This window comes from Papio anubis, chromosome 5 (assembly GCF_008728515.1).
Source record: "Papio anubis isolate 15944 chromosome 5, Panubis1.0, whole genome shotgun sequence".
In the NCBI taxonomy this organism is placed as follows: Eukaryota; Metazoa; Chordata; class Mammalia; order Primates; family Cercopithecidae; genus Papio; species Papio anubis.
This window is the reverse complement of record NC_044980.1, coordinates 112,329,437-112,349,416: the sequence shown is the minus strand read 5'-3', so window position 1 is coordinate 112,349,416 and position 19,980 is coordinate 112,329,437. Positions and strand designations below refer to the sequence as shown.

At 43.4% G+C, this 19,980-nt stretch overlaps 1 protein-coding gene and 1 long non-coding RNA gene across 4 annotated transcripts in view; one reads left to right on the top strand and one right to left on the bottom strand.

Moving 5' to 3' along the window:
- TNFAIP8 (TNF alpha induced protein 8) overlaps positions 1-19,980 on the bottom strand; it is a 124,697-nt gene that overhangs the window by 29,465 nt on the left and 75,252 nt on the right. The window contains exon 1 of one of the 3 annotated variants that reach the window (XM_009208937.4): positions 10,385-10,681. The exons of the other annotated variants lie outside the window; for them this stretch is intronic. Coding sequence (XP_009207201.2) covers positions 10,385-10,415 — 31 coding nt within the window. The 5' untranslated portion in view covers positions 10,416-10,681. Of the gene's footprint in view, positions 1-10,384; positions 10,682-19,980 lie in introns of those variants that run through there. 3 annotated transcript variants of the gene reach the window in all.
- On the top strand, positions 10,689-13,557 carry LOC116274949. The gene is made up of 2 exons (XR_004183807.1): positions 10,689-10,809; positions 12,111-13,557. It is a non-coding gene; the product is annotated as an uncharacterized LOC116274949 (long non-coding RNA).

Sequence of the window (19,980 nt, the reverse complement as noted above, 5' to 3'; positions counted from 1 at the left end):
GAGTCGAATGTTTAGACTTATGATATTCAGGAGGCATGCATTTTCATTCTAGATATTTCATAACTGATGTAATTCTCATATTAATCCTTGAAAGGTGAAAAGAGTTTTGTAAGGGCTTAACAATAAGAACACTCCGTGCACTAATATTTCTCTATCAAACAACTTTACAGGAGGAAAAAGTTTGTCAGAGCAAGCCAACTCTTCCCTGCTTTTTAGAGAACATGAAATGAGGACTTCTTAACTGAATGAATAGGCAGGCCTGGGCAGGGCTCTGTCTTTGGGTGTGATTATAAGCCTCCTTATTTATACAGTACCTTCTGAGTGAAGCTGTCTGAGCACTGAGCTTTACACTAACATTATCTCATTAGTTCTCACAAGGAACAAGCCATCTAGCATATTTCCACCGGTGTAACAACTGCTTACCATCTCAGAGGAAATCTAAAATTTCTCAAAACGGCTCAGCTTACTAGTGCGGCCGAAATCTTAGTTAATGTGTATAAGACTAAAGTCCTAAGAATTTCAAATTGCATGCCAAATCTAGGGTACCCCGGCAGAAACATCAGTGGTTTTCTAAGACATGCACTCCTGTCACAGGAAGAAAAAAACACAAGGAGAGAGGAAGTGAAAGCCAAAGGGAGGAGATAAAAATTCTCTAATTTTGGCTGGGTATGGTGGCTCACACCTGTAATCCCAGCACTTTGGGAAGCCAAGGCGGGAGGATCACCTGAGGTCAGGAGTTTGCGACCAGCCTGGCCAACATGATGAAACTTCATCTTTACTAAAAATACAAAAATCAGCTAGGCGTGGTGGTGCACACCTGTAATCCCAGCTACTCGGGAGGCTGAGGCAGGGGAATCACTTGAACCCGGGAGGCGGAAGTTGCGATGAGCTGAGATGACACTGCTGCACTCCAGCATGGGTGACAGAGCAGGACTCCATCCAAAAAGAAAAAAAAGGGGAAAAAAACCCTTCGTTACTTCAAAAAAAATTATCTAATTTTGAGTGGCCAAACCTTTCCCCCAGTATGAAGAGCTGTGTGATACTGTTATATAATAAGAAGTACACATTTGGTCTTCATCCCTAGCTCCTGGCTACAGCTCTCAAAACTCTTGGAATTTCCTAAATGGTAAGAGTGCTAACTGGGCATGGTGGCTCATCCCTGTGATTCCAGCACTTTGGTAGGCCAAGGTGGGAGGACTGCTTGAGCTCAGGAATTCAAGACCAGCTTAGGCAACAAAATGACACCTTGACTCTACAAAACAATTTAAAAATTAGCTAGGCAGGTGGTACGCACCTGTAGTCCCAGCTACTTGGCAGGGTAAGGTAAGAAGATTGCTTGAGCCCAGGAGTTCAAGGCTACAGTGAGCTATGACCCTGCCACTGCACTCCAGCCTGGGTGACAGAGTGAGACTATCTCTAAAACAACAGAGTGATAGGCACATCTTTTGTTGTAATATTTGGTCTTGGTCCCTAGTTCCTGGCACAGAATCTCTAAAATTTTGGAATTTCCTGAGTGATAGTTGTGAGAGGGGTGCCTTTTGTTACTCATAATAAGTACCTTTCTTTTTTTAAGTCCCTTTCTTTTTTTTTTTTTTTTTTTTGAGACGGAGTCTCGCTCTGTCACCCAGGGTAGAGTACAGCGGCGTGATCTCCGCTCACTGCAAGCTCTGCCTCCCAGGTTCACGCCATTCAGCCTCCCAAGTAGCTGAGACTACAGGTGCCCGCCACCATGCCCAGCTAATTTTTTGTATCTTCTGTGTTAGTAGGGACGGGGTTTCACTGTGTTAGCCAGGATGGTCTCGATCTCCTGACCTCGTGATCTGCCCGCCTTGGCCTCCCAAAGTGCTGGGACTACAGGCGTGAGCCACCGCACCTGGCCAATAAGCCGCTTTCAAATTTCCCTGAGTTTATGTTAATGAGACGACTCATAAACCAGAATGGGGAATGGTTAGCAGAGGAACCAATCAGGTGATTAGAGGTTTAAAACTTTTGGTTCCCCCACTCTGGGCAGAGGAGAGGGGCTGGAGACTGAGTTTAATCACCAATGGCCAGTGATTTATTTCATGTCACCTGAAGGTGCCGGGAGGGTGGCCTGCCTGGACAGGGCACGGAAGCTTGCATCCCTCCACTGTATTTTGTCCTATACATCTCTTCCAGTTGGCTCTTCCTGAGTTGCATCCTTTAGAATAAATCAGTAAATGTTTCCCTGAGTTTCATGAGTTGTTCTAGGAAATTACTGAACCTGAGGGGGTATCATACAAACCCCCAATTTATAGCCAGTTGGTCAAAAGTATGGGACGCCTGTCCTTGCAATTGCTGTCTCAAGTTGGAGGACAGTCTTGTGGGACTAAGCCCTTAACCTGCGGGGTCTGCCCTAACTCTGGACAGTTAGTGTCAGAAATGAGTTAAATTATAGGACGTCTAGTCAATGTTCGCTGAGATTTGGAACATTGGTTGGTGTAGGAAAGACCCTCCCACATTCGGTGTCAGCAATGTTGTGAATGTATAGGAAACCAGTTACTTTTCTTTTTAAGGTGAATTAAATTTCCTGTCCATATTCACTTGTTACCCTCATGTACCACTGCATATTTTGTGTGATGCCACAGGAAGAGGCCTGTAGGCAAATGCTCTTCTAAACACTGGTCGGAGGTGATGGTGTGACAATCTGTAAAGGAATCTACTGGCAACTGGGACTTGGAAAGCATGTAGAAATGGAGACGGCCAGCTTCTCAGGAGGCTGGGGCACTTGCTCTCAGCAGGGCAGTCACCTCCTGGGCCCCACATGCCTTCTTTCATGCCGTTGGTCACCTGCTAAATACTGACTGAATACCGATGATGTATTGCCACCCCTTAGAAGATGAGCTCCTCAAACGCAGGCTCCTGGCTTTAGCTGAGGCCCAAAAGGAAGATGAAGCCGTCTTCCGCAGCTCTTCTTTTTTTTTTTTTTTTTTTTTTTTGAGACGGAGTCTCGCGCTGTGTCACCCAGGCTGGAGTGCAGTGGCGCGATCTCGGCTCACTGCAAGCTCCGCCTCCCAGGTTCAGGCCATTCTCCTGCCTCAGCCTCCGAGTAGCTGGGACTACAGGCGCCCGCCACCACGCCCGGCTAGTTTTTCGTATTTTTAGTAGAGACGGGGTTTCACCATGTTAGCCAGGATGGTCTCGATCTCCTGACCTCGTGATCCGCCCGCCTCGGCCTCCCAAAGTGCTGGGATTACAGGCTTGAGCCACCGCGCCCGGCCGCAGCTCTTCTCTACAAACAGGCTGACCACTGCCTCCACGGGGCTCCCGCCTTTCTGGTTTCCAAGGCCCCATGCTCTCCCTGTTTCTTCCTATCTCTCGAGCTACTCCATTTCTATTTCCTTTATTGGTTCCATCTACCTCTCTCCTTTGTAAAAGTGGATGTTCTCAGAAGCTAAATCCATGGCCCAGCCCCCTCCTTTCTCTACAGTCTTGCCCTCAGAAACTACATACGGGGAATCAACTCTCCCCTTGTGACTGGCTACTCTCACACTTTCTTGGAGAGCCTCCTGATACCCAAGTTCGATCTTGCCCTCGAGACCAACTCATGGTTCTTGCCAGCTTGGCATTACTAAAACACTACTTTGCATCTGCCCTCCTCCATCCAGCTGAAAACCATCCAATTTCTTTTTTCCTTTTCTTTTTTTTTTTTCTTTTGAGACAGAGTCTTGCTCTGACACCCAGGCTGGAATGCAATGGCACGACCATAGCTCACTGCAGCCTTAACTCCTGGGCTCGAGTGATCTTCCTGATTTTCCCAAGTAGCTGGGACTACAGGTACATTCCACTGTGCCTAATTTTTAAATTATTTTTGTAGAGATAGGGGTCACACTTTGTTGCCCAGGCTGGTCTTGAACTCCTGGAGTCAAGTGACCCACCTCTTTTCACCTCTCAAAGTGCTGTAATTACAGGTGTAAGCCATTGTGCCTAGCCTTAACTTTTCCAATGGGGAAACTGAACTTTAGAAAGATTAAGTAGCTATTGAAGGTTGCACAGACAACCAGGAACAAAGTCATGAGTAGGATCAGTCTCCTGACTCACAGGGTCTTATTTATTACCTACATACAATATCCCCCTGGGAATGCCCAGCTTCTAGTCTGACCCCATGTACCACTACAATATCACCACAAATGCCCTCCATGAACACTGCTCTCCACACTTCTGTAGACTTTCTTCCTGATCGCAGCACACAGCACAAGCAGGTTCCCTGTCAATTACACTTTCTTTTCTCTTCTCCATTTGCTTAAAGGATCTAGCTGGAATACAAGTTACCCCTCTTTGAGGTCACTCCTATCCGTCATGACTTTTGGTGAAGACCCGCTCTTCTAGACTTTCATAGGGTCCACTGTCTGATCCTCTGAGCTGTACTCATCCCTCCCCGTCACATATTTTTGTCCTATGGATGCACGTCTGCTGTGTGTGATGTCCTGAACCAAAAATTCTCTGAAGATGGGGTTATCTACACACACATTTTTGCTTCCCCAGGCCCTGCAGAGGAGGTGCTAGCTCAGTTCACATTTGTTGCTAAGAGTACCTGAGGCCCAAAGAAGGCAGCAGCAGGCAAGGGAGAGGGGCTGCACCCTGGAAGCAGGAGTCTACTGGACAGTCCATGACAGGCAGAACAGCCTGTGCCACTGGGGACACCCCTGGTCCCCAGCTTCTCAGTCTGGCTGAGTGGGCCACATGAAAACACATATTGGAGCCAGGTGAGCTGGCACCAAGCATAAATGGCAGGTAAAACTCGAAGGAAAATTCATGAACTGCTTATTCACTTCTCGACAGTCAACCCTGACTTCAACAAATGTGGTCTGGAGACTTCAGGCACCTAAAGCTATCAGAGTCACATAGGGAATTCTGTTTAGTAGTCTCTTTGCTTCATCACCTTCTTAGAAGAAACTCTGTTCCTAGTTACTTATAAAATTATTATTCACTACAAAGCTGGAGAATGTATTAAGTCCACAGATGATACTGTATACAGAAACACAACTCCTCCCCTCCCCCATCTTCAAAACCGTATCAACACCAACCTAACTAACAGGCTTTCTTTATACAGTCTTAGAGATTCCCAGGGCAGCACTCCCTTAGGCAATTTACTCCCAACTCAGCAGTTAGTCACTCAGGACATACTACATCCCTGTAACTCTTCTTCAAGGTTTATAAACTTTTAGAATAAAATATAAGCAATTGCTCTTTCAGATATCTTGGTCAACGGCTGGGGGAGCAGTGGGCTGCAGCCCCATAAGTGCTTCTTGAGAAAGGTGTCCTGACTCTCAGAACGCACCAGGCCTGCTGCAATGTGCTCCAGAGAAAGTGAGGCTGTGGGATGTCCAACTGCTTTTGCAACAGCACATTCTGTATCAGAATGCTGACTCCCTTCCCACCCACACACATAACACACCTTCTCCCCAAGGAAGAGTGTCTCTACCCAACCAGCACCCTCAATAGCTAATTTTTCCTGAATGATATTCTCAAACAAATGAAAACAAGTGAGCTCACTGTTTACCTGCCTCTCACTTGGTCTACAACTTTCAAAACCCGGGATCTAATAGGATCTACTTGCAGAACTAAATTTTATTTCACAATGTTTCATGTTTTATTCTCTTGAGTTACACGTAGGAGGAGGTGAAACAGGAAATCTCCATTTGTTCAAACATTCATCTGGGTTTTATAAATCCCCCTAAAAAGTAGTGAATGACAACTATATAAACAGACTAGGTCTGTCCTACTTCAAGGATACTGTACACAAATACCCAGGATGCTAAAACCTGTGTTTACAAAAATCCTTGCTTGCAGAACATGTATTAAAGAAGGTAGAAAGGGCTTGGCAATTACCTTGCTGGGCTCCGGTGCCTCAACCTCTAAAATGAAGAGGTCAGAAAAGAAGGATCAGCAAAGTTGCTTTTAGCTTTAAATCATGGTGATTCTATGTGTATTTGGCTGGGGGACAGGGACTTTAAATTACAAAAGACTTCTCACTACAGACCTTCCTTAAACATTAAAGATATACACATGATTTGGTTTTGTTTTAATTCAGCTTATACTATGTTTCAAAGAACAATCTTCTCTAAATGAAGACAGGTCTATAACCACACTAATCTCACTGACTTCCAAGCTGCTAGCATAAAGAGAGAAATGCTGACCAAAAAATAGTTTATAGGTAGATCCAGCAATTCTGCAGTATTCTGAAATGAAATCACTGGGTCCTGAGTTTTTCTGGCTCTACTGCATTATCTTTCACCCACTCACTTTTTGGCTACTTCCTGGATCACCAACAGCCAGGAGCAGGAAATTTAATCATCCATATAATCCTGACTGGTCAACGGCATAATCTGGGGGCAAGAAAGGTAGGATGCATATTCAATATGATAGAAATTTCAGAAGTGAGGGGAAAAAGCTCCAAATGCATTTAAGTTTACAGAGCTGGAGGTGTCTGGCAATGCCAAGTTATCAAGTGATGTCCACTGTAGAGAAGAGAGTATGACAGATCTCTAAATGGATTTTCCACTTTTAGTCCTTGTCAGCACACAACACTCCAAGCCTAATGACTACATAAAAGGAAACAGATAAGCATGTCAAAGTCTGGTGTTTAAGAGCATATGTTTTACCTTTTACATTATGTATGACATCAAGGTCAGCTGCAGCCCTTGGTTGCATCAGAGCTGAACCACTGCTTTAAACTCCTTTTCTCTTCATTCCCTCTGCAAAGCAAAGGCTGGGGAAGGGCAGGAATAGGGGATAAAACTTACAAAATAGTCCTTAGCGATGAATGATATTATATAAGCTGCCACACCATATGAGGTTAAAACATAACACCACACAGCATGGTAGCTTATACAATATCATTGGGATTCTTTATTATAGAGGAGGATATTAATCATCACTATGGAACAACTAAACTTATTTTGGCCAAGGATTAACTTTAAAGAATGGAGACCATTCACTCATTCAATCTACAACATTTAATGAGCACCTTTTACTCTGTAGGTCCTGTACATACAGCGGGGAATGAAACAGACATTGTTTTTCCCTGGAGAGCTGTGGTCTAGAAGAGATGTTAAGCAGTGTGGGGAGAGCCAGCAAGGAAAGGAACAGGTGCTCTGAGAGAGGGCAACAGGTGATCTGAGTTTAGGTTCAGAAAAAGCCTCTCTAAAGAGCTGACCAAGAAAAGGAGGTCAGGTGGAGAGAAGGATATTTTGGGCAGGAAGACCAGCAAGTGCCAACGTCCTAGAATGGGGAGCTTGAGTTCTTCTATATGTAGAAAAGAAGGAGCCAGGAAGGACATGGACTGACTGGTATAGGAGGAGCCCAAGGTGGAAGGCGGGGCATTCTGCAGAAGAAATGACACCTGTTCCACAGACACAGAGAGGGTGGGTGTGGACGGAGATGCTCTGTCAGTCTGGGAACAGGAAGTTGAGGGAGTTCTCTAATGGCTACTGTTTTCTTTGTGAAATAGCAGGCCTGGTGAGGCTTGAGAATAAGAACTGGGTGAGGTAGTGGTGGGAAATGGCTATTACGGGCAATGGAGGAGCAAGCCGGACTCACTCACCTCTCAACCCTCACTCTTTCCCAAGTCCCCACAAAGTGACACCTCGCCCACCCCTTAACAGTGGCTTTCTCAATTTCTGGTACCAAAGCTTCGAGAACCAGAGCAAAGGAGCCCTGGATGTCGTGATGCTTAGCACTAGAAAGATTCTCAGAGATCTTAACTGCCACTCACTTTAACTACTTCATAATTAAGCAATTTACTAAGGAAGCAACTAAATGTCAAATAGTTGCTATCAGCCTATAGCCAAACAGGCTATCAGCCTATCTCATCAGGAAGCCCCATCCACTGGAAACTGTTGATATCCTCTTTTTAATGGTAGTCACCTTTTTAATAGAGTGAGTTTCTTCCTTCATTTCCCCTTCTTTCCTATTCATTCTATGTCTGAATAATTTAAACTCATTCAGTTTTCAATAAAGCAAGACCTGGATTATTTTTCTCTGTTTAATACTCAAGCACAATCACTTATTCATTGGTAAGCAGGAAAAATTAAATCAATTATTTAGGAGGTGGCTATAGGCTGGGGACAAAGATCCAGCACTCTGGGCACAGAGTCAAGTACGTTTTAAGCTCTGATGGCTTAACAATATCCCCAGTCATTTGCTTCTACATTCACGCATATGCAAAAATATGCTGGCCTCCAAGGACTTAAGATTCAACCCCAAAGTATACTAGTCTCTCATTGCAGCTCAGAAAAATGACTTAAAATTATCTCCCCGTACAGCGAATCAGGTATGAAGCATCCAAAGGCAGTTTTCTTGCAATACAGACATTCTTAAGAACTCATGGTGATCTCACACTAAATGGGATACATAAGTTCATCAGGATGGGGGGGGGGGAAGCTATGTATAAGAGGAAAAGGATTAGTAACGATAGAGAAGATAGCTTGAGTTATTTACACAACATAGCTCACTTCATAGACATCTGAGTGGTGGTAGCTAACTGGAAGGTTCTAGATTACAGCCAATAAACCGGCCTTGGAGAAAACACACACAAAACACACACCTATCCTTTATTTCCTGGCAGAAGCTATGATGATTCTATCTGATTAATAAAGTGTTCAATCTCCCTCAAGAGTTATTAAGTATCCCACCCTAATTGCTATCAATTTAAAATTCTAGTACCTCAGATTATTTTAAAAGAAACATTCTGGGCTTTCTTTAAAAAGGAGGGCGCCAGATCATTTGTGGTTGATCTGCAGAATGTAAATGATGACAAGTAGAGGGAAGGTGAGGAACAAGTAGAAGGGGCCCCATTAACCTCTTCAAAGGCCAGTCTGCAGGCTGCTTCCAAACTTACAACCAGAGAGCTGGGCCCTCGAAGAGGGAAGACTGTGGATGTTGCTAGGGGAATGTATAATACACACTTTGGGATACTGTTTTTCCACTTTCTCTCCCACTCTCTGTTTCCCAAAAGACAGGGAAAACACACCTGGGAGAAAACGCCAACTTAAGTGCTACTTGTAATTCACACAGAAGTTCACCCTTGAGTTCTCTCAGCCTGGTTCCTATTTGCCTTCAACTACCTTTGACTTTGAATAAACTGCTGTTATAAAGACATAGAAAAGAAAAGCATCTATCAGCACACAGCTCCACCAGAACAGAGGTCACGGCAAGAAAACATTACTCCCCCCATACTCCACATCAAGCTCAAAAACAATGCTCCTGGCTGTCATTTTTCATTTATGCCAGCCTCGTATTTCTATTAAACAAACCTCCTTTTTATTGACTATTTCCCTCACACAGCACAATAAGGTAAACGTGAGCCCACAAAGACTATATGGTGAAACACAAGCTTTACTCTGGGAGGGGAATCAGTAAAAGGCAGAAGGGGACAAGTTTCAAGGGCTCTTCCTAACTGGTGTCTACCAAATGGAGAAATGATGGGGCTGCTCCTCTGTCTGCCAGAGCTGCTGTGATTGACTTGAAATTAACCAGCTTTCCAACAGACATGAAAAGAAAGAGGATTTCACAATCTCGAACAGTCTCCCCTCTTACTCTCTAATTTTCCCCAACCACCCTCACTCCCACCCCCCACTTACAAGAGGACTTTTGTATACATAAAGTTTCAAGGAACAAAGCATACAAACACTCACACACAAATAAACTCCCCAAACTAACACCAGCGTATAATTGTGTTTTGGTTGGAGCTTTTCCAGCCCTGTCACCCGTTCTCTGTTAGGAGTAAATGAAACCCTTTGCTTTTGCGAAGTTAGAAACAGACAAACTCTCCTCAGTTTCAAGCTGCACAAGGACCCCCTCATATCTTTCAGCCCCCTTAAATCCCCAACGAAATGAACTCACTGCTGAAAGGCGGCAATGAAAAAAAAAAAAACTAATCTATATCCCAAATACAGATTTTCGCTTCCCCTCACTCAGCTTCCCCTTTTAGCCGGAAACATACAGCGTTTCTAGTTTCTGAAACCCCTTTTCAAGGGACCCTCCACTCAGGGCTCTTCCAGGGGATCCCGCTTTCAGTCGTTCTGATGCAGGCAGGCAGCCCTTTTCCAAGCACATTTTGCATTCCTGGAATCCAAGTGGGGCTCTTTCGTTTCCAGAGAAAGCTAAAAAGCAGACTTTAGTGGGCTGGCTGAACTAGGTCCGACTCTTCCTCCCCTCCCCTCTGAAAGGCTGCGGGGGGAGAAGGGAGCCCGAGATGAGACCTGGGCTCCGCTTATCCAGCTGCTACTGGACTTCGAAGGCGCAGGGGAAGCGGACAAAGTGCCCACCGCTCACTTTAAAACTCCCATCTGCTCCTACCACTGCCTTCCTCCAAATTCCTCCGCAGAACTTGGCCGGCCCCCAGGAGAAACCAGAATCCTACCTTCCTTGAATTCTTCTGCTTCGGAGTGCATAGTGTCAGGGTAACCAGCTGCAGGGGCGATTACCGCTCACATGTACTCGGACTAGCCTCAAGTTCGCTCTGCAGCGAAATCCGCACACAACGGAAAATAAAAGGAAGAAAGCCACTAAAATCAAAACCTCCCCGGGGCGGGAGAGCGGGTTCTGGTGCAGGGATTTTCAGGGGGAAAGTTCTGCAAGAGTGACGAATCGCGTCTCAGCTGGGCGGCGGGAGTCCGCCCCCGGGGCCGCGCGCTCGGGCCGGCAGCGGGGCGGAGGCAACCTGGCGGGGCTGGCTCGGCCCGGGCGCACGCAGGTGGGGCGTAGGCCCAGACCGCAGCCGATTCTCCCGAGACACAGGGCCGAGAGGGGCCGTCGGCAAACGCACCAGACGGGCGGAAAAAAAAGGTATAACAAAGAAAAAGTCTCATCTCAGAGCACACTGTAGTTTTACATAAATAATAAATGTATATAGGGGAGAAGCAATGCTTGTGTATTTTGGATTACATTTTTTGATGCCCATTTGACTTTGTCTTGTAGTCTTGCACGCCAAAAATTACGGATTTTAAAGCAGCTTGGGTATGTTATTTTTGTAGGAAAGTCGCGTGGATATCGCTCATCAGGTTGGAAGGATCAGCTTAACAGAGCACAATTTCACAAGTCCCAGAGCGGGGCCTTTTGAAGAAAGTGGAGCGGCCTCCACCCTTACCTTTGCACAGCAAAAGCAGACGAGGCTGCTTTCTCATTCAGTATAGCCCCGGGCGAGCACTGTTACTCAACCCCAGCCCGGGCGCTCACTGCTGCAGTTACTCCCACGGGCCATCCTCAGGGGGAGAGACGGTTCCCTCCCTACCGGCTACTAGCAACAACTGGGGATGAATTCCTTCAAAACGCCAAGGGGGAGGTTTTCAGGATTTGAAATGCTGATAGAATGAAGAAGCAGGAGAGCCTTCACAACAGATCTCAATTCTGCCCCCGGCTCTGGCCCACAGGCCCCTACAAATTGGCTGAGAGGAAGTCCCCTTAGCTCTGTGGAGCCTTGGTTTTCCCTTCTGCAAAGCGGGGACAAGAGCTGCCACTGATAGGCCTGTCTTATGGAGGTATCTTGTAGAACACTTGTTCTATCGCCAGTCTCACGCATAAAGTCCCAAATAACATATCTGAAAGATCCGCTTGGAAATTATGAGAAAAAATATATTCTTTTGACAAATTTATTTTCCAGCTCCTTTCTTTTTCTTTATTTCCCATTTTGTATAGGCAGAAACCAATAGAAACACTAAAAAGACATGGATTTAAGGAGTTTGAATTTAAATCCAGTTCTGCCATTTATTATTTGTATGATCTTATCCAAATTAACCTCTCTGAGCCTCCAGTTCCTCATTTGTAAAATGAAGATAAAAATAGTATTATTTACTTCACAGATTTATGTCTGCATTAAATAAGGTAATATAAGCACAAAGCGATTTGAAAACCATAAGGACTACATAGATTATTACTATTGCACCATTAAAAGTAAATTTTTATAAAAGATACTTTTGGGTTTTATTTCAGTATTGAATTTGAACAGAAAAGAGTGCTTATGCTATTCACAAGCAGTGAAGGCTATTATAAATATTAATGTAAGAGGTCTAGATATTAAATCACATCCTACTGCTGAGAGATTCTAATATGCCTAAGATGCTAACATGTTATCTCAATTTCACTGAAAGAGCAGGATGAAGGGAGGAAGACACAGCCAGCCAGAGAAGGGAGAAGAGGAGAAACATCTGGAAAATATCAATGTTGCAGAGCCTCCCGGAAACTGACCTTGCCACCGAAAGGGTAACAGACTGCACCCTTCCGAAAGTCACAGTTAACTTCATGGTCCCCTCTGCCACACATCCTGAGTCAGGAGCTGCTGATACGTATACCTTGCACTCGGTAATCTCAGACTCATGGGGAGACAGCCTGAGATGAGGATGATTCTGAACCCAAAGAAATGCTCCCTCACTAGTCACAAGTGGCTTTTCCTGTCCTGCCCAAGTCATCATTCTGCCCCCTCTCTCCCTATACCATCTATCCTTGCCCTTCCTCACTGCAACCCAGATGTCCACAGAGAGTCCACAAAGGATCTTAAGGGATCTCACCAGGGCTGTGTGCTACACAACAGCTTCCACTGATCTATAATTGGGGTAAAGCAACAACTTTTCAAAGTGATGATTATGCAAATCCAGAAAACCCAAATTTCAGGCCCAGTCTGCCCACAGCAGAATTACTTTCACTCTCTTCTTTTAGAAAGTACCCTCATAAGAAATATTTATTAAATGTCATTTTGCAAGTCCAACTGGGGACAAATCACATAAGATATATTAAAATACATGTCCTTTAATGTGCTACTTGTTTTACAACTGCTGAATGAATAGTTCAAGCGCCCCCACGTCAGCCTTATAATTCATTTTAGATAGCAGCTTCATTGATCTTTGAACATTCACCACCGGCCTCAGGAAGCCTGGAGAGCAACTTCTTTTGTATTTAAATGCAAGCAAGCAGTCACCTTGGGGAAGAATGTTCTGTTTCAGCTCAAGAGCAATGAATGCTCAGCTTATTTTAAAAGGCTTTATGTGAATAAGGACATTCCTCAGTCTCCTGTATAACCTCAAAGCCATCTGCTCTGGGCAAGCTACATTGCCCCATACCCCTACCTTGCAACATGGTGACAAAGGGCAGCTGATTCTCTAGGGATCCCCTTGGCCTTCTGCTGCTCTTCTGCTGCTCTCAGATATATACCAGGTCATCTTGATTTTGTTGTGCTTTTATTCAAAAGGGGATAATTTACTTCTTAGCCCCAGTGAATAATGGTCCAGTACATCATAATGATTTGTTATCTCCTGTAGGTGGGACTTGTTGATTCTTGTATGTTTAAGAAACACCCCAACATCCTTCGCATGGCAACAATCTATTAAGGCCTGCCTGATACAAAATTGCAACTAAGTTAGCAACACTTCTCATTTAATAACAAACTGTACTTAAATACTATGTTGAACTCCTACAAGTGTATAATAATGGAACTCCCACCTTTTGTGTCAAGATGGAAGAATGAAAATGCTGGCTAAGATTCTGAAGGTTTATTCATTCATTGAGGTATAATCAAATAAATTTGTGTGTGTCATATCTAAACGGACCCTACTTACGTGGGGCTTGTTGATATAATTTTGTTCATTTGACCACAGACCTAAAGAACTCAACTTTCCAAGTCACTTTGGTTCTAAGGAAGGTTTATTAACACCAACTCTCGACTGAACTTTATCACAGAGCAGCAGAAAAATCTCTTTCCAAATTATGCCTTAAATAAAGCTGTCAAAAGAATTTTTTTAAAGGCCTGACTTTTAGGCCTTTTGCTCACAACCCCCTAGATGTCTGTTAAGAAAAGGGGAGATCAGTGAGTTTTCAGACTCACACAAATTAGAAGGCCGGCTGGCAGAACTGGGAAGACAAGGTACCTTTTAATCAGAAGGTATCAAATATTCCACTCACATTCAAGAATGTTACGTTCTCTGCAGTGAAAAATATGAAGCATCTCTGTAAACTAGCCTCTAGTTCTATAGAGGTTAGTTCTAGAACTATAGCCTCTAGTTCGCAAAAACGGTCATTTTCTTTTTCTATCCTGCTGATATGAGGCTGAATTTGCTTCCTTCAATTTGACTTTGAGACCTTCTTCAACTTTTGTTGTATCATTTTTGTCTACACCCTTGAAAGCCTTCAAAGGCTTCCATGATCTATACAAAAAGTTGGCTTTCACTCCTGTTTACCCATATGTGGGAGAGATCTGTGTCTTGGTCTCACCTGGTTAGGCCTGTAGGCTTTGAGTTCTTCCTATTATCCTCAGACACGTTTACATTTACCCTTTCGTAACACAAGTAGGCCTAAGTGGGTATCTCTCCATGGCCTCTCCCTGGCCCAGGTTGTTTGACTGTCTTAGCCTTAAGAAAATTGTATTTATGGCTGGGCGTGGTGGCTCATGCCTGTAATCCCAGCACTTTGGGAGGCTGAGGCAGGTAGATCATGAGGTCAGGAGTTTGAGACCAGCCTGGACAAGATGGTGAAACCCTGTCTCTACTAAAAATACAAAAATTAACTGGGCACTATGGCAGGCGCCTGTAATCCCAGCTACTTGTGAGGCTGAGGTAGAAGAATCGCTTGAACCTGGGAGGTGGAGGTTGCAGCAAGCTGAGATTGTGCCACTGCACTCTAGCCTGGGCAACAGAGTGAGACACCGTCTCAAAAAGAAAAAAAAAAAAAAAGGAAAGAAAAAGAAAAAAGAAAATTGTATTTAGTAGATTTGAAGAAGAAGATGCTAAAATGACAGTGGAGTCATTTATGCACCTTTGCAGAAGGTCAAGCTCTGTGCCTCAAGTGGCCTTAAGTGCTGAGTACAAATGCTCCTCAACTTAGCAGTGAGGCTACATCAGGATAGAACCATCATAAGTTGAAAATATATTTAATACACCTAACATACTGAACACCATAGCTTAGCCTAGCCCACCTTAAATGTGTTCAGAACACTTACATTAGCCTACAGTTAGGCAAAATTATCTAGTACAAAGCCTATTCTATAATAAAATGTTGACTATCTCATGTAACTTTTTAACACTGCACTGAAAGTGAAAAAAGCAGAGGGGTTGTATGGGTGTTCAAAGTATAGTTTCTACTGAATGTGTATCACTTTTAGTAGAATACAAATAGAGTAAGGCTGGGCACACTGGCTCATGAATTTAATCCCAGAACTTTGGGAGGCTGAGGTGCGAGTATTGTTTGTGGCCAGAAGTTTAAGACCAGTTTGGACAACATAGAGCGATCCTAACTCTACAAAAAAAGTTTTAAAAGATTAACCGAGTATGGTGGTACATGCCTGTAGTCCTAGCCACTTGGGAGACTGAGGCAGAAGGATCACTTGTGCCCAGGAGTTCAAAGCTACAGTGAGTTATGATCATACACTGAATTCCAGCCTGGGCAACAGAGTGAGACCCCTCTGTCTATACACACACACACACACACAAGTACACACAGAGTTAAAAAATTGTGAGCCAGGGACCATCTGCACTGGGATAAGACTGGGGAGGCTGAGGTGGGCTGAGGCAGAACCACGTGAGAGGAAGACGCTGAGGATGACTGTGGAGATGAGGGAGGGAGAAGGCCACTGGGAGCCAGGTCCTGGGAGTTTGAAGTTATGGGTAATCCCTCTCCTCAGTCTGCCCAGTGACTTCTCCCATACATTCTACACATTCACTAATGCTCTAGATGTGAGTGCCTAATTCTGAGAGAATGGGAAGAATTGCTGACATTGGAGATGAGCACACATAGGGAGACAACAATACATCTGGGATGTGCTTGTTTCCTAGGCTTTCTAAGTGTATTTCTCTCCTAAGAAATCTTGCTTGTTAAAAGCTTTTAGCAGATGATAAAACACAAGCATACTCTCAAAATCAGTTCAGAAAATATTAGCTGAACAATTTATGACTCACAGTCCTTCTTTTATAACACAGTCATTCCTCGGCATCTGTGGGAGATTGGTTCCAGGACCCTTGAGGATACCAAAATCCAAAGATGCTCAAGTCTTGTATAAAATGATGAAATATTTGCATATAACTTATATATATAATCCCATATGCTTTAAATTATCTCTAGATTGCTTATAATTCCTAATACAATGCCTACATATCACTTCATTCACATAAATTCAACATAATACTGGAAAGTGGCAAATTCAAGTTTTGCCTTTTGGAACTTTGTAGGATTTTTTTTCCCACAGAATATTATTGATCTGCCGTTGACTGAATCCACAGATGCTGAATCCATGAATATGGAATGCACAGATATGGAGGGCTGGATGGATTTAGCAATAACGTCTTGTGTTAGGTTTTATTTAGACTCCCAAATTAGCCCCCTCGGGTCATCATACTCATTTTACAGATATGTAATTAAAGAAATGGAGGTTACGTGATTTGCTCAAGGTCACAAAACTAATAATGTTCTTTAGACCACAATGAATGCAGTCTAAGCCTCCTGTCTCCTATATCCAGACTTTCTCACTCTATTAAACTGTTCCTATAAAATCCAAGTCCCTTATTTTGCAGAGGAGTAACTCGAAGATTGCTAATATTGGGAGGTCCCCATAGAGCTTATGGCTGGCCATGGTTCTAGCATTGAACCATCGTCAAATCTCTCTGTTCAAATGATTTGATCACAGCCTTAAACTGAAGCCATTCAATTCCTGATATTCAGTGCTTTAAATATGCTATAAATTCAATAGCTTCTATTTATTCAGTTGCCTGAAATTATGAATCTTTTTTTTAAATTAAAAGTTCAGTAAGGACCTTAATTAAAAGTTCAGTAAGCCTCATCGGATATGGGCTGCCAGGAGCAAGGAAAAGACCACCAGACTCAATTTGGGAGACCTGGGCCTGATTACTGACACCACCATCAGCAGAGCAAGCACTGGCTGTGCCTCATTTGCATTAAGATGAGTTTTCTTCCTATTCATTATTTCTTCATTTTTCCTCTAAAAATAGGCAAAGTCATTTAACCTCTCTGTGCTTTTGTTTGCACATCTGTACCATAAGAATGACGTCCCTTATTTAACAGTGTTGTTATAATGATGAAATGAGTAAAGAACATGATGGAACACAGAAAATCATGAGGTTCCCCTCATCACTTTTCCAGATATAATCATGATGAAGGTCAGATTGTCCCAGATTGTTTAAGAGTGTCTATTTGGAGGCCCTAAATGCTGGCTCTATAAATATTCCAGATAGGTGTGGCAATTTAATGTGTGTGGTCTAGCAATGGAAAAGGAAAACAAAAGGGCTGGATTTCTTTCCTGTGCTCAGGTGAATGGGGTCAACATGGAAACAGCATGAGAGGGGCCACAGAAGGGATTCACCAGGAAGAAGAGGAAAGGCAAGCTGAAGTGGCCAGGATGGCACGACATCACGTCTGACCAAGGCATCCTCAGCCTTCCTTCAGAAAAGCAGCAGAAGGAAAAAGGGATCAAAAATCACCGTGTGGAACTCAGGCTTGAAAGAAACCTTAGATATTGTCTATTTTTTTTTTATTTTTGAGATGGAGTTTTGCTTTTGTCGCTTAGAATGCAGTGGTGCAATCTCGGCTCACTGCAACCTCTGCCTCCTGGGTTCAAGCAATTCTCCTGCCTCAATCTCCCGAGTAGCTGGGATTACAAGCATGTGCCACCATGCGTGGCTAATTTTGTATTTTTAGTAGAGATGAGGTTTCACCATGTTGGCCAGGCTGGTCTCGAACTCCTGACCTCAGGTGATCCACCCACCTCAGCCTCCCAAAGTGCTGGGATTACAGGCGTGAGCCTCCGCACCCGGCCAGAGGTTGTTTAATCCTCTACCTGGCTGATGAAGCAATCTCTTATCACATCACCGGCAACAGACATTCATCCAGAATTGCCTTGACAAACTTCATTACCAGAGACAGCCTCCTTGAAAAACCAACCCCATATCCATCCTAACCGTTAGAAAGTTCCTCTGTATACCAAACTAAAATTCAAGTCTAAGGGCAGTAATTGTCAAATTATTTCCACTCTAACCACTGCCTTTACTCCTTACAGCAAGGAAATAATTTTGTGACGAGATAAACATAGGTTTTTAACTAAATTTTATTTTCAACAACCTAGTGGAGACCCCTCACATTGGCTGGCTGATGTAGCTGAATTCAGTGTGAGACAGTTATGCAACTTTCCAGTGCTTGCCACACATCTGCTATTGATTATCGTGAGCATTCAGAAGCAAGAAGCTCTGCTCAAGATGCCCTGTGATAATCTTTCTCCTCAGTGTGCTCACTCCAAGGGGGCAGAAAACAATGCCAAGACAGATTGAGTAACGGGCCCTACTTGACTGCATTTGAGCAGTTAAGAGCTTTATTTAAGTTTCTGAACAAAATTCGAAATGTGAAATGCACAAAGAAGACCAACGTAGTGCTCCATTTGTGGAATCTGGACCACAGACTCCTGGTCTGAGATCTATTTGAAAGTCTAACCCACTTCTAGTTGCCATAATTTGATGTTGGCATTGAGTTTCTGACATGGGTAGAATCTATTAACAATTGTGCCAACTGGTGACTGCTCAGGAGACAGAAAAGGCTGACATAGGCTTGCAGTTGAGAGTAGCCAAGGCTGACACTCAACAGAAAAACTCAGCAGGTGGTGAAAATGTGAACTGAAGCAGAACTTATCCAAACAGGACTTCAGGGAAAACGGGAGGTTATTTTTGCAGGTAGCAGTGAAAGGCATGCATCAGAAGTTTTTCCTCTTGAATAGATCAGGTTACAAAATTTAAGTTCCTCAGCCTCTCCTTAAAGAAGAGCTGCAGAAATATGTACTAGTTTGGATTCACAAAGTTGTAGGCATCATGAACATGAATGCATTTTTTGAGAAACTGCTCACCTGAACAATGTGCTAGCCTAGCTAAAAAAGATAATATTAAGTCCATAAATTTCCTAGTAGAAACAGGAGATCTAAAATTCACCAACCTTTTCAATCGGAGGTCTGTTTCAACAGATATTTTACTACTGAACTCAGCAAAGCCCCATCATATGCCATTTAATTTTCTCAATTTCAATGATATACAGTCAGCCCACATCAGACAAAGAAATGATTTAAATGGGTACATTGGCTACCATTCCCCCTAATGATTTTATGCTGCAGAGTAAGCCTGAGAAGGAGCTGGAAATTTGCTGTTCCCTCTCTCCCTCTAGTCTCTGTATGGACTTTTACACTGTGAGCATCTCACACACTGATGATGAATGTTGTGTTTAAGGCCATGTATTGTTTCACAGCAAAATGCCTCAAAGACAAGCTAACTCTAGTATCTGGTCTTAAAGAAATAGCAACCTGTTTCAATGCTAAGGAAACAGTGGGAGTAAATGTTATACTTAATAGGAGATGGTATATCAGTCTCCAACCTGGTAACTTCCTAAGAGGTTTTCTAAAATAATACTGACCTCATACAATTTTCACTTTACACATTACTCGTACTCTTAACCAAACTGGCATCTTACAGTCTCATGTTAGAGTGATGTGGTCAAGAGTCGCTGAAAAAGATACGATTTTAGCTCTGAGGTCCCCAAATTATGTGCCAGTGTACCTCAGGGCACTATAGCAAAGTCACAGAGGTGTGCAGGATATTTTGTCTTTGAGGGAAACAAAGTAATACACAACATTTCTCAGATGCTTGCATGAACGACTATTTCAAGCGAATTCACAGTTTAACATTATATTGGGTTATTTTCCTTTTGATGATGTCATTTCTTTGCAAAGCTAGGTTGTTGGTAGTTGCTGTGTTAAAGGCAAGTATTAGTTGAAAAGTGATGCGGAACAGGAAATTAGGGTATTGGGATTCAACCCAATTTCTAGGTTTGAGGAACTGTAATAAGTTTACTGCCTCACAGCTCGAAATTCACCCTTCATTACCCACTATGTGAAGACGTAAAAGGGACCTTTACATATTTTTTCTTTTGTTAGCTGGTACCATTCTGAGCTTCATCAGTGGAGAGTACTGTAGAGACATTACAGAAAGA